We start from the raw sequence: 11,748 nt of genomic DNA, 5'->3' as shown, positions 1-11,748 counted from the left end.
TTCGGGCGCCTCACTTACTTAATGAACCCCGGGTCTTAGCTGAGCTTTTGAAGGATTGTGCCCCGCACACCATGGAGCTGAGCTGGCTTTTTTTTTTTTAAGCAATTAAGTTGCAGAGATTTGAGGAGATGGAATGAACACAGAAACACAGCACCTCGCCCCAAAACAGGTTCCGAGAGTCACCTGAAACGAGAACGGTGCTGTTTGTGGGTGCTAAGTCCCCGCATTATTCCTGGCACCGGGGTCAGCAGTGACCTGGCAGAGAGGCCACCCTGACCAGACCACGGGGGTGGACGGGGGGCAGCCACGCTCTCTGGGATCGGCCCGAGGCCCCCCCTTCTTCTTGGGTTCCAGAATGCCGCAGTCAGCGGGAAACCTCGGTCACCCAGTGTCACCTTCCCAGGCCGAGTCCCCGACAGGCAGCAGCAGCCTGACCCGAACGTGTCAGTGCTGGGGACCGCCCTGCTCCGAAGGCGGGCAGCTGGAGAGACGCTGACAGACGCGAGGCCCGCGCGCACCCCGCGACGACATTGGTCCCGCGGACCCCGGCATGGCACAGACGGTCAGGGCTCGGAGGGCCTGGGAGACGGTTATCACGTTCTTCTCTCGAGCAGCCAGAGACCCGGATTCGGCCATGTCCAAGGACAGACACTGGCCTTTCGGGACTGCATTCGGGGGTCACCCTCGGGCAGCACCCCGGTACTGCAATGCATAGAAAAAAGTTGCAAACCCTTCTTCTGATAAGGATCTGGCACCCAAAATATTTCAAGGACCCTTTATAATAAGCTCAGGAACGAAAGACAAAGACTTGACACATGACCCTGGAGAAGATCTATGGCCGATGAGCACGTGACGAGACGCGGGCGCCGCCGGTCGCCGGGAAATGCGGCCCGAAGCACAGGGACAGCGCTTCGCACGCGTCGGGGCAGCCGCAGTAACAGAGAGCCCGGGTGGCGAGGATGAGCAGAAACAGAAATGAAAACTCTCCTTTGTCGCCGGCAGGAATGTCAAATGCTGCAGCCACTGTGGCAAACGCTATGACGGGTCCTCGAGAAGTTAAACACGGACGCGCCCCACGACCCAGCGGTCACACTCCAGGGACACACCAACGTGAAAACACACGGCCACCTCACGGCCCGTACGTGGACTGCACAGCAGCATCAGCCGTGACAGCCACTAACCGGGAACCACCCCGTCGTCATCGGCTGACGTGAAACGGACGAACGTGATGCGCTGCGGGCAGCAGAGTTCAGTCAGAAGAAGGAACGAAGTGTGGGAGCCTGCTACACCGAGGGCGGACCCCGAAAATAGGACGCGAAGTGAAAAGGCCGCACGGTGCACGATTCTGTTCTTACGAAACGTCCACGGACAGAAGGTCGATTAGGGGTTGCCAGGGCCGCGGGCATGGCTGCCTGGTGGCTCTGGGGCATCCCTCTGCGGGGATGACAAGGGTCCGGGATCAGACGCAGCGGTGACGGTGTATGACACTGTGGACGTGCTAAAGCCATTTAACCACACGCGACAACGAAGAAAGGGAATTTTCCCTTCATAAAAATGGGGAGAAAGAGAGTGACCAGAGACACTGCAGCTACCTGGAAGTCCCGGAGTGACCAGGGCTGGCAGACGCTCCCAGGGCCACTGACCTTGCTTGTCCGGGTCGCGGACCTGGGCCGGCACGTCCTGGATCTCCAGCGTCCACACGCCCTCGGCCTTCTCTCCCCACGAGTGCACGGACATGAACTCCCAGTTGGAAAAGCCTTCGTTGGAATGGTCCAGCAGCCTGCGATGGAGACGGGTCAGGGGGTGGCGGGTGGCCCGAGGGTGGCTCTGTCCCCGGGAGACCACCCAGTCCAGCTGAGGCTCCTCCGGGCGCGGGCGTGAGCACGGGGCAGTGCGGCCCAGCCCCACGCGAGGATGCCGGCGAGAGGGTGGCTGTTCGCACCCCGGTTCGGGACCCGGCAGGACCCTCCGTTATGCCCCTAGGCCTCCCAAACATGGGAGGAAGGCCTGGCACAGGAGCCCAGGGCGGGAGGGGCCGGGGCAGGTTGCGGTGGTCCCCGCTCACCCTCCTTTCCGGGGGAGGGACCCCGAGGAGGGGGCTGCTGCGGATGCTTTCTGTCGCAGCAGGTCACTGGTGACAGCCCTCGACCCAGACCCCGTGTTCCTTCGGGTGTCCGGTCCCCACCCAGCCCGGGTGTGTTCCCCCAGAGCCGTGGCCTCCCCCCGCAACCATGGCCCCAGAGCCTGAGCACGCAGAGGCTGGGCCCAGTGACTTCCACTGGAGACCCAAGGACAGGGCAAAGGAAGCCTCTCTAAGGAACGGAACTCCCCGTTAGTCTCAGAGCCAGCCCCCGCGTGCTGTCCCTTGTCCCTTGTCTCCAGGGCTTCACCGTCCCAACCGCTGGGAGGTGACACGGGAGGTCTGAGTGTTTCTGGGGAAGCGCACGTGCTCCCTCCCCCACCAGCCCCCTGACCAGCCCGCTCTGTCCTTCCAGACCAGAAAGTCCCTGGTGACGGGGACTCCGGCTTGACCCCGTTTGTCTTGTGTGGTCTGAGCGGAAATGGGAAGCGACTCGGGGGCACCGCTGTCTTCCCTCCTTAGAAGAAATGGTTCTAGGTCCTTCCCTCTTACCTTTCCGTCACAGTCTAATTTTCTCTCTGTTTTGAAACAATACGTTTTTAACGTAGGGACTCTTTACTATTCATCAGAAATTCGGATACGTTTTATACGATGTAAGATTCGATTCCCCACTTGGGGGTTCTCTGGACAAGCGCCGTGGGGGCAGGTGGACACCCTGAACTTCCTTCTAAGAAATTGCAAAGGTCAAGGCTGATTTTCACACACGATGCCAAACTGAATCCAACGCACTGAACAAGGACAAAGCTTTCGAGGGCTGGCGCTTACGAACGACAAGTTACTCTTGGTGGAAACATTTGGCAAGCGGAAAAGGCCACGGAGTTAAGTGACAATTAAGCAAAATCAAGTTAAGATAGTAGATCCTACAGTCACATAATCTGTCCCTTGGGGAGAAAAAAACAAACTCCCAAGACCCAGTGGCCCGAGGGTGCGTTGACAGCGCTGATGGCCAGGTACAGGCTGCCGGCACCTGGGGGCGACAAACCCAATGTGCCTGCAGGACCCGCTCTCCCCCCGCCCCGGGCCTGAGCGGAAGGACGGACGTCGGAGGGGAGGAGGACAGGGGGGCGGTGGCTGCTGGGGCGCTGGGGGTCCTCGCGGGTCGGGTAGATGGATGTGAACAAGACGGGAAGGGCGGCCAGCCACCTGCCCCAGGGGCGGTGCCAAGCACATTCGTCTCTATTGTCACATTCAGTTCTCGTGACTCTCCTGATCGTGACAGAGTAAAATGTCACTTCCAGAGGTAAGGACTAGGGAGAGAGGCGGCCCACTCCGGGTGTCCAGCTGGGGAGTGAGGCAGACGGGGCGTAAGCGCCGGTGTCCAGGCTCCAAGCCCACGTCGGTCCCCGCGGGCCACTGCTGCCCGCTGGCCTGCGACCCGCCCCGGCCCCACCAGGCCCGCCTGGCCTCACCTCTTTGCCAGAAGTTGAGTCTTGGTCCCCGAGGGAGAGATCAGGTGGATCTGGAGGTCTCCGCGGCGGGGGTGGGAGATGGAGATGCGGGCCACCACGTGCTCCAGGTAGCCCACGTGCTGGTCCGAGCGCTCGGCGCAGGCCGTGGTCAGGGCGGTGGCGCGCAGCGTCTGCACCACGGGGATGCTCCTGCGGGGGAGGGGGGCCGAGCGCTCGGCCCCAAAATCTCTCAGTCCCACGGGAGGGCGACCGGTCCCCTACGTCTCACCCTCGGATGCTCCTGTGTCTGTCATACCGCCTGCCCAGAAGACGTCTGTCATTCCGGAATGGCTTAGAGAGATTTAAAGAACAGTTTCCCGTGCAGGCTCGGCCCCCTCGGTGGCCGGGACGCGGCTCGGCGCCCTTGGCCGTCTCACTGCCTGAGCCTCCCGGGCACCCAGGCTTTTGAAAGCCTCGCTACTTTGTCCCAAAGCCTGGCCTTGAAGATGTGAGTCATCCTGCTACATAATACCAGCGGCAAGCTGACGACTGCCGGACACCGGCACCGGTCTGAGAATGTACGAGGATTAATGTATCTAATCCAGAGAGGCCAAGGGTCAAGCCCAAGGTCACGCGGCGACTGAGCAGCAGAGCTGGGATCCGAGGTTCCGGAGTCCAGGCCTCCTCCTCGGTGCCCCGCTCCCCGCAAGGCGGCCAGGTGGGCTCACACCTCTGTTCGAGATGGCGGGAAAGAGGAGAGAGGTGGCCCCAAGGCCAGAGCTGGCCTCTCGTGCTAATTAAGCACGCTGGACAAGGCCGCAGTGACGGGACCAGAGTCGCAGGGGTGGGACGGGAGCTGGTCCGCGCGCCACTGTCTCGTCTTCTGCCCTGCGATGGGAACGGACACGGTTCTCGTTACAAAACCGGGGCGGTTGCACCACACGGGATGGGATCCGAGGACAAGAACTAAGCCCCCATCAGGCACAAGGCAGCTCCTCTGGGATGTTCTAACGCACCCCCAGGTGCATTGGAGCAGACACAAGCCTGCGCCTGGACACGACCCCCACACTTAGGCTGGGCCATCCCGCCTATTCTGGCCACCGCGGCCACCCCGAGGACTTATGACCTGAAAAAAGACGCTCAGCCACCCGGAAACCCCGCTGCCCTCGGTTAATTAGGGGGGCGCTTCTCCCGTGAAGCCCAGTTCCCTCTCGGGAGGGGAGGCTCAAAGCAGAGACTTAGCATCTCCCAAGAATTACAGCGCTTGGCTCTGCTGGGCCTGAGTGAGTCACAAAAACACTCCGAACGGTTATAAACAGCGACGTAATTCCCTCGGAGACTGTAAATATTTGAAAACATGATTTCCATGCAACATAAATTGATTTAGAGATGCTGGCTTCTTTCACTGCCTGCTCCCGAATTTTACTGCCTGTGTTTACTGGGCAGCGGGCCCCCCACTGTGACAGATGCAGAGTAGAACAGAGAGTTCTGGAGAATTCTGGGAAGTTCCAGTCCTGCCAGGGCCCACAGACAGCTCCAGGTGAAGGATTTCCGTCCCCTGCACTAAGAGGCAATGCGGGCGGGCGGGTGGGGGGGGGGCGGTGCTGGGGGAGGAGACTCCTCGGGGTGAGGCCTTACGAAGCTTGCATCTCAGGAATAACCCCCGACTTTGAAACACCCAACACATTTCCTGGGCCCAAGAGTAAAATCAAGGCCACAGGCAGAAACCCACCACCAGCCACTCGTCCTGCTGTAGCCGGGAGGCTGCCACAGACCAGGATGGTCTGTTCTCTCTATCGTGGGTTCCGCATCCAGGATCGAAAATATTTGAAAAAAATAAGGTTGTGTCTCTACCGATGTGTACCAGGTAATTAGGGCCACCGTGGTTGGATCTGTCATTATTCCCTAAACAATACAGTGTAGCAACTGTTTATACAGGATTTACATCGCAGTAGATATCATGAGGGATCCAGAGATGATGAAAAGTCAACGGGAGGGGACACTTCTGGTCACGATGGCGGAGCAGGTGACCGCAGCGCTGCCTCCCCCCACGACCACCTCAGCATCACAGCTAAAGAACAGAACGGCCGTCACTGAGAGCCGCCTGCAGTCTGGCTGAACAGAAGTCCTACAACTAAGGACATACAGAGGCCACCTGAGACTGGAAGGAGGGGTGGTGACGTGGACCGGGCTGGTCCCATACCCGTGTGTGTTGGTTAAAGGCAGAAGTCCCCCGGGAGAAACGAGGGGTCCCAGCCCCACACCAGACTTCCCAGCGCAGGGTTCCCGTGCCAGGGAGAGAAGTCCCCACAACCTCTGGCGGTGCCGCACAGCGTCTGCACCACGGGGATGCTCTGTGGGGGTTGGGGGTCGAGCACTCGGCCCCAGAAGCTCTCAGTCCCACGGGAAAACCAGCAGGGAGGGTGGCTGCGTGAAACGGGGTGGCAGGAGTCCCAGGCCTCCTCTTAAAGAACCTGCGTGGACTCACCACGGATGGACTCGCTCGCTCTGAGCTCCAGTGCTAGGGACGCAGCTCGAAAGATGCCAAGGACACACAGGGAGGGACTGAGTTGTTTGCTTCAGAGAGGGTGGCATCTCCAGGACAGAAGTGCTGGCAGAGGCCACTGCCCCTTTGTTGAGCCCTCCTCTGCCTCCCAGTGTGCAGACGCAGGTGGTACGATTCTGAGCGTCCATCAACCTGGCTGATGCCACTCGCCCCGCCCATGTGATTCCCTGAAGCCCCGCCCTTCCCCATGAGCAGCCCCCGACCCCGAGCCGCCTCCAGTGGCTTTTCCATAGAAACGGCCTGTCTTGGCTCATGCTGTGGACTTTCCTAAAATCTCACAAAGGTCCACAAACCCCAAACGAGCAGCGTCTGGCCTCCGTGTGCCCCATACCTCTTGCTGAGCAGCCCTCGGCCTAGCACTAGCGGCAGCTGGCCTTGGCTCCCAGTTTGGCCTCTAGAGGCACCTCAAGCCCAGCGTGGGTGGCAGCCATCTGCGGACTGCTTGGTGTCTCATGCCAGGTGGCCCCGGGCAAAGCACAGCCTGTGGCTGAACTTGGCCTGCGGCAGGGCCCCTCCCAGGAGGCCCCGGGGCCTGTACGCCCGGTGGCCAGCTTTGACCGAGCCAGAGCAACGCCCAGGGCCGAATCGAAGGAAGACACACCCAAAGGGCAGACTGGGCAGCACCAGAGCCCAACTGAAGCGAATCCTGCTCCATGGGGTCAGCCCCACACGACAGCTCACAGTCACGGCCAGTCCTCACGAGCAATCGGCCTGAGGATCAGCCCGACCCGCGGACGTGCAAACGGTAGCCAAGGCTCAACTACAACAGGAGGGCACACGCAGCCCATGCAGAAGACACACACCCAGCTCAGGTGACCAAGGAGACTGTGTCACTGGGCCACACAGAACACCTACTACATAAGGCCACTCTACTGAGGCCGGGGGACATAGCAACCCTACCTAATACGTAGAAACAAACGCAGGGAGGCAGCCGAAATACGGAGACAAAGACACATGTCCCAAATGAAAGAAGAGAACAAAGCCACAGAACACACACTAAACAAAATGGAGACAAGCAACCTGCCAGACGCAGAGTCCAAACCCTGGTTATAAGGATGCTCCGTGATCTCAGTGAGAACTACGACAGAGAGACAGGAAACGTAAAAATGGAGACAGGAAACAAAAAAGAACTGGTCAGAAAGGAAGAATAAAATTACTGAAATGAAAAATGCATTAGAGGGAATCAACAAATTAGATGAAGCAGAGGATCGAATCGGCGATTTGGAAGACGAGGTAACAGAAAACATCCAACTGGAACAGCAAAAATGAAAAAGAATAAAAAAATGAGGACCGTTTAAGGGGCCTCTGGGACAACATCGAGTGTACCAACATTCGCGTCACAGGGGTACCAGGAGAAGAGAGAGCAAGGAATCGAAAACCTTTGAAGAAATAATGACAGAGAACTCCCCTAACCTGGAGAAGGAAATAGACTTACAAGCCCAGGAAGCACAGAGACCCCCAAACGAGATGAACCCACAGAGGCCCGCACCGAGACACGGCCTCATGAAAACGCCAGAGATTAAAGACAAAGGGAGAATCTTAAAAGCAGCAGGAGAAAGGCCCTTAGTTCCCTACGAGGGAGTCCGCATAAGACCGTCGGCCGATTTCTCAACAGGAACTTTGCAGCCAGAAGGGACCGGCAGGAAATATTCAAAATGATGAAAAGCCAGAACCTACACCCGAGATGACTCCACCCAGCGAAACCAACATTTAAAATTGCAAAAGAAATAAAGAGCTTCCCAGATAAGAAGCGGCTAAGGGAGTTCATCGCCAACAAACCGGTATCATAAGAAACGTTAAAGGGACTTCTTTAAAAGGAAGAAAAAAAGAGATAACAAATATGGATAAGAAAATGGCAATAACTACGTATCTATCGACGATTAAATGAATGAAATGCTCCAATCAAAAGACGTCGGGTAGACAGATGGATAAGGAAACAAGACGCTTACATGTGGCTCCTGCAAGACACTCACTTCAGATCGAAAGACACACACAGACTGAGGGTAAAGGGTGGGAAAAAGATACTTTATGAAAATGAAAACGACAGCTGATACAGCACCGCTCACGCCACTGGAGAAGCGGCAGACGCGGCCACACCCCTGTGCCCCGCAAACACGGCTCCGTCCCCACCCCCAGGCCCTCGCATCCTTGGGAATAACTGAGCGTGCGGCTAAGCAGGTTGGCTGATATTCCAGAAAGAGCCTGAAACTGCTAACTGTGAAGATGATTCTTCTTCAGAAGCAGAGCTGAGTCTCCCGTCCTCGGAAGGCCCTCCCCCATCCAAGCGCGGGGACAATGTCACCCTGTGAGTTACGGCAGATCCCCTCGACCTGGGCTGGCCAGACTCGGCGCTTGCACTTAAAAACAAAATAAAATCAAAACAACCTTTCGCCAGAATGGCACCACTCTACCATCTTAAAACTATTTCTGGCCAGAGAAGAATGCTTCATTCAGGAGCCGCCCCAACGGGGAGCCACCAGCGGGGGGGCCGAGCTGTGGCCTGGACGCGGCCGCCTCGGCAGACGCAGCCCTGCGGGAGCCCGGCCCGCCTCACCCCGACTTCGATTCCCCGTGTGCCAGGCGTTTCTTTCCCACTGTCCTCTGCATGTGACAGTCTAGGGCTCCCTGGTGAGAACGATGCTTTAAAACCTCAAGACTGACATTTGTCAGCGGGCTGTCCAGCCCTCAGGCCCTTGTCACCTGCGGTCAGCCCTCACAGCTAGCAGCTGAAAACGTAATTTTTGAAAACATCCTCTCATGGCTGTTCAGCCAAGAAACGCTTTCTGAATTCCTACGGATGCCAGGCGTCAGCCGGAAATACTTTTCTCAATATTTTTTAGCAAAAGAGCACATTACGAGGTAAACGCATTCAAGGAAGAGGCCACCCCAGAGGGAGTGGTCTAGGCTGATAAAAAGTCCCAGTGCTGGAACCTTCGAAGGTTATCGGAGTCCAGATGACAGTGATACAGAGCCGCTCTGCACTTTGGGTCACACCCCCGCCTTCCTGCAGCAGAGAAGGGACAGAGCCTGCCACCCATCCATGGCTGATGCGGTCACGCCGTGGGCTCGCAGGGCAGGGAGGCCTGGGCTGGGGCTACGGCTGCCACCTCTAGCAGATGCTGGCAGAGACGACATTGTCACTGCTCATTAACCCCACCGGGCAGGGCAGGTCACCGATCGGTCGGCCTTGCTGAACATCACGGATAAGGACCTGCACTCCGAGGCGTCCGACATGGAGCAGTGGAAAGGACAGAGAGCAGGGGCCTCAACAGCCATCGGCTAAGGGCAACCAAACACTCGCGTCCGCAGCACGGGCTGGCAGGGGCCCCGCGGGGTCCCGCGGGATGGCACGCAGACGCGTGAAGCGGTCCACGTTTTTGAGCCATCAATTATCTATTATATTTCAATGAAGCTGTTTAAAAAAAAAATGCAAAAAAAAAGCGACTTTTCCAGCTTCACACGCAGAGAGGAAACGCGGGCATTCGCGGGGTGCGGGTGCAGACACCGCCCCGGGCGCCCCGCCAGCACCAGGTCCCCGCCGCCGGCCTCACCTGGTCCTCTTGTCGGCCACGGCGACGCACACGTGCTGCGCGGGCACTGCTGTCCACTTCTGCGCCTCCACGACCAGGGCCTCCGCGTCCACCAAGCCGAACCCATAGAGATGGCTCACTGGAAAGACAGGCCCTTCAGACCGCGCCCACAACCGAACCCCAGGCACGGGGCGAGCCCCCGATCCGGCACCCTCCGGGCCCCCGCAGGCGACACCGATCCGTAGTCCTGGCGGGGACAGGCCATCTGTGTCACTCGAGAGCTGGAAGGGCCCGGGCCGTCCCCCGAGAGCCACGGGCTGCAGGCCCAGCCCCCCCGAGGACCGCGCCCCGGTCCCAGCTCTCTGCCCTCCCCGAACCGCACGCCTGCGGGTCAGGGCTGCGGGCGGAGACAAGGCCCGTCCTGGTGCAGGGCGCAAGGCCTGGAATGTCGCACCGTGAGCTGCGGGCGGCTGTCCTTCCATTAAACCGACAGCTCGGCGTCTGCGCTCCCTGAATCTTAAACCAGAGATAGAGAAATGAGGCCCCTCGGGGCCGCCTCCCCTGTCCCCTCCCGCCCGCTGAATCCAGGGCGCGAGCACGTGCGGCGGGCGCGCTCCGATGCCGACTTTGGCCGAAGCAGGACAGCTTCGAAGTGTAATTTAAGAGGCGAGGTCGAGAAGGAGATGCCATCTGTGTTCCGATTCAATGAGGCCCAAACCGAATCATGTGGTTACAGCACATGATTCGCACCAACATCCCCAAGAAGCCAAAGTGAACGGGTCTGATCAATGACCCCCTTATTAAGAGGAATGTCACTTGGAACTCTGGGTCACGATGCTCGACCTGCATTTTACAGAGTAGTATCAGGCTCGGGGTTGAAATAGTTGGACTTGAGCTCCAAAAAGGAAGAAAACATCCTCCCTAACATACCGTGGCCTGATGTAAATCTCTTCCAAGGATCTCCGGTAAAAAGCCAGACAGACAAGAGCCCATGGCACCGTTCCGTAACTCCGTGCTCGAAAGAGCCCAAATATCCGGGTTACGAGCCGACGGTGGGCTGATGTCACAGGACCTGGGTCCATACCAGGCTGTGCTGGCCGTAGGGACCTCGCTGTTCGATGACTTACTTTTATAATACTGGGCTTGAGGATGGGAGTTGCACAGTTAGAAAGTAACTTACGTAACTATGTCAGTGTTATGTAAGTTACTTTCTTACACATGAAAAACTTGGGACTCGTTTCAAAATGACAGAGCTGCTCAGCGCTAAGAATGCAAGCTACTCTTAGGGGACACATAAACAAACTTTTTTTATCGTAATATTTATGGATTTGTTTTAATGTTCGTTAGGAAAAATATAACTACACATCGAACTCCTGATTAGACATAATAAAGTTTCCCTTTAAAATATATTTCTTTATGTGAAAAGAAGGCAAGTCAATTTAAAGAAAACTATTAAGTCAATATTGGTAAGACTGGTCTGGGGATGTGGCAGAGTCGGGCAGTTTGGGGCGCCCCGGGGTCTGGGGGCCTCGGGCTTCATCCTTAGTGCCAGCGTGAGGTGCCAGGACACTTTCCTTAAATGGCTGGACACGTATCTTTCATTCTTCGGACACGCAATGTTATTTGGGGATCCTTTTGAGAAATTCATGTCACCCCTCGATCCAGACCTCAGGAAGGAAGTCTGGAGGGCCCACCAGAAAGGGAACGGTCCTCCCCAGCCCACCAGAGCCCGCACCTTTGTGGCCGGCACCGTTGACCGTCCAGTCGTTGGCTTTCAGGTGGGCCGGCCTGGATGTCTTCACCAGCAGGTGCTGGACGTCCCTCCAGGTTAACTGGCTGCTGCAAGACACGACGACAGACTGCTGTAGCCCGCAGAGGTCGCTAACGGGGGCTGCACGGGTCCACGCCAAGGTGGCACATCGCGGGGGGCCGGCCCCGAGCCGGGGTGAAGGTTTACACCTCTTGGTAAAGAATAGTTGCCGGCGATTAAACCCCGAGGCGGAACAGTTCAACGGGGCCCTAAAGTCCACGGCATGGAAAACCCAGCCCCGCTGCCGAGCTCGCTTGAGTGTGTACAAGGGTGACACAGGACACCGTGGCCATGGAGGGAGGGGACCCTGCCCA

General features: G+C 57.9%; 1 protein-coding gene across 1 annotated transcript in view; it reads right to left on the bottom strand.

Annotated features, from left to right (window-relative positions):
* Positions 1–11,748, bottom strand: part of LOC105309538 (proprotein convertase subtilisin/kexin type 6-like) — a gene marked incomplete at its 5' end in the record, with an annotated part of 84,636 nt that overhangs the window by 36,847 nt on the left and 36,041 nt on the right. Inside the window, 4 exons of the mRNA XM_023526258.1 lie at positions 1,644–1,780; positions 3,550–3,738; positions 9,646–9,763; positions 11,360–11,463. Of these exons, the coding sequence (XP_023382026.1) occupies positions 1,644–1,780; positions 3,550–3,738; positions 9,646–9,763; positions 11,360–11,463 (548 nt within the window). The remainder of the gene's footprint in view (positions 1–1,643; positions 1,781–3,549; positions 3,739–9,645; positions 9,764–11,359; positions 11,464–11,748) is intronic.

Source organism: Pteropus vampyrus, unplaced genomic scaffold, assembly GCF_000151845.1.
Source record: "Pteropus vampyrus isolate Shadow unplaced genomic scaffold, Pvam_2.0 Scaffold766, whole genome shotgun sequence".
NCBI lineage: Eukaryota > Metazoa > Chordata > Mammalia > Chiroptera > Pteropodidae > Pteropus > Pteropus vampyrus.
Note: the sequence above shows the minus strand (reverse complement) of the source record. Positions and strands in the feature narration are given on the sequence as shown.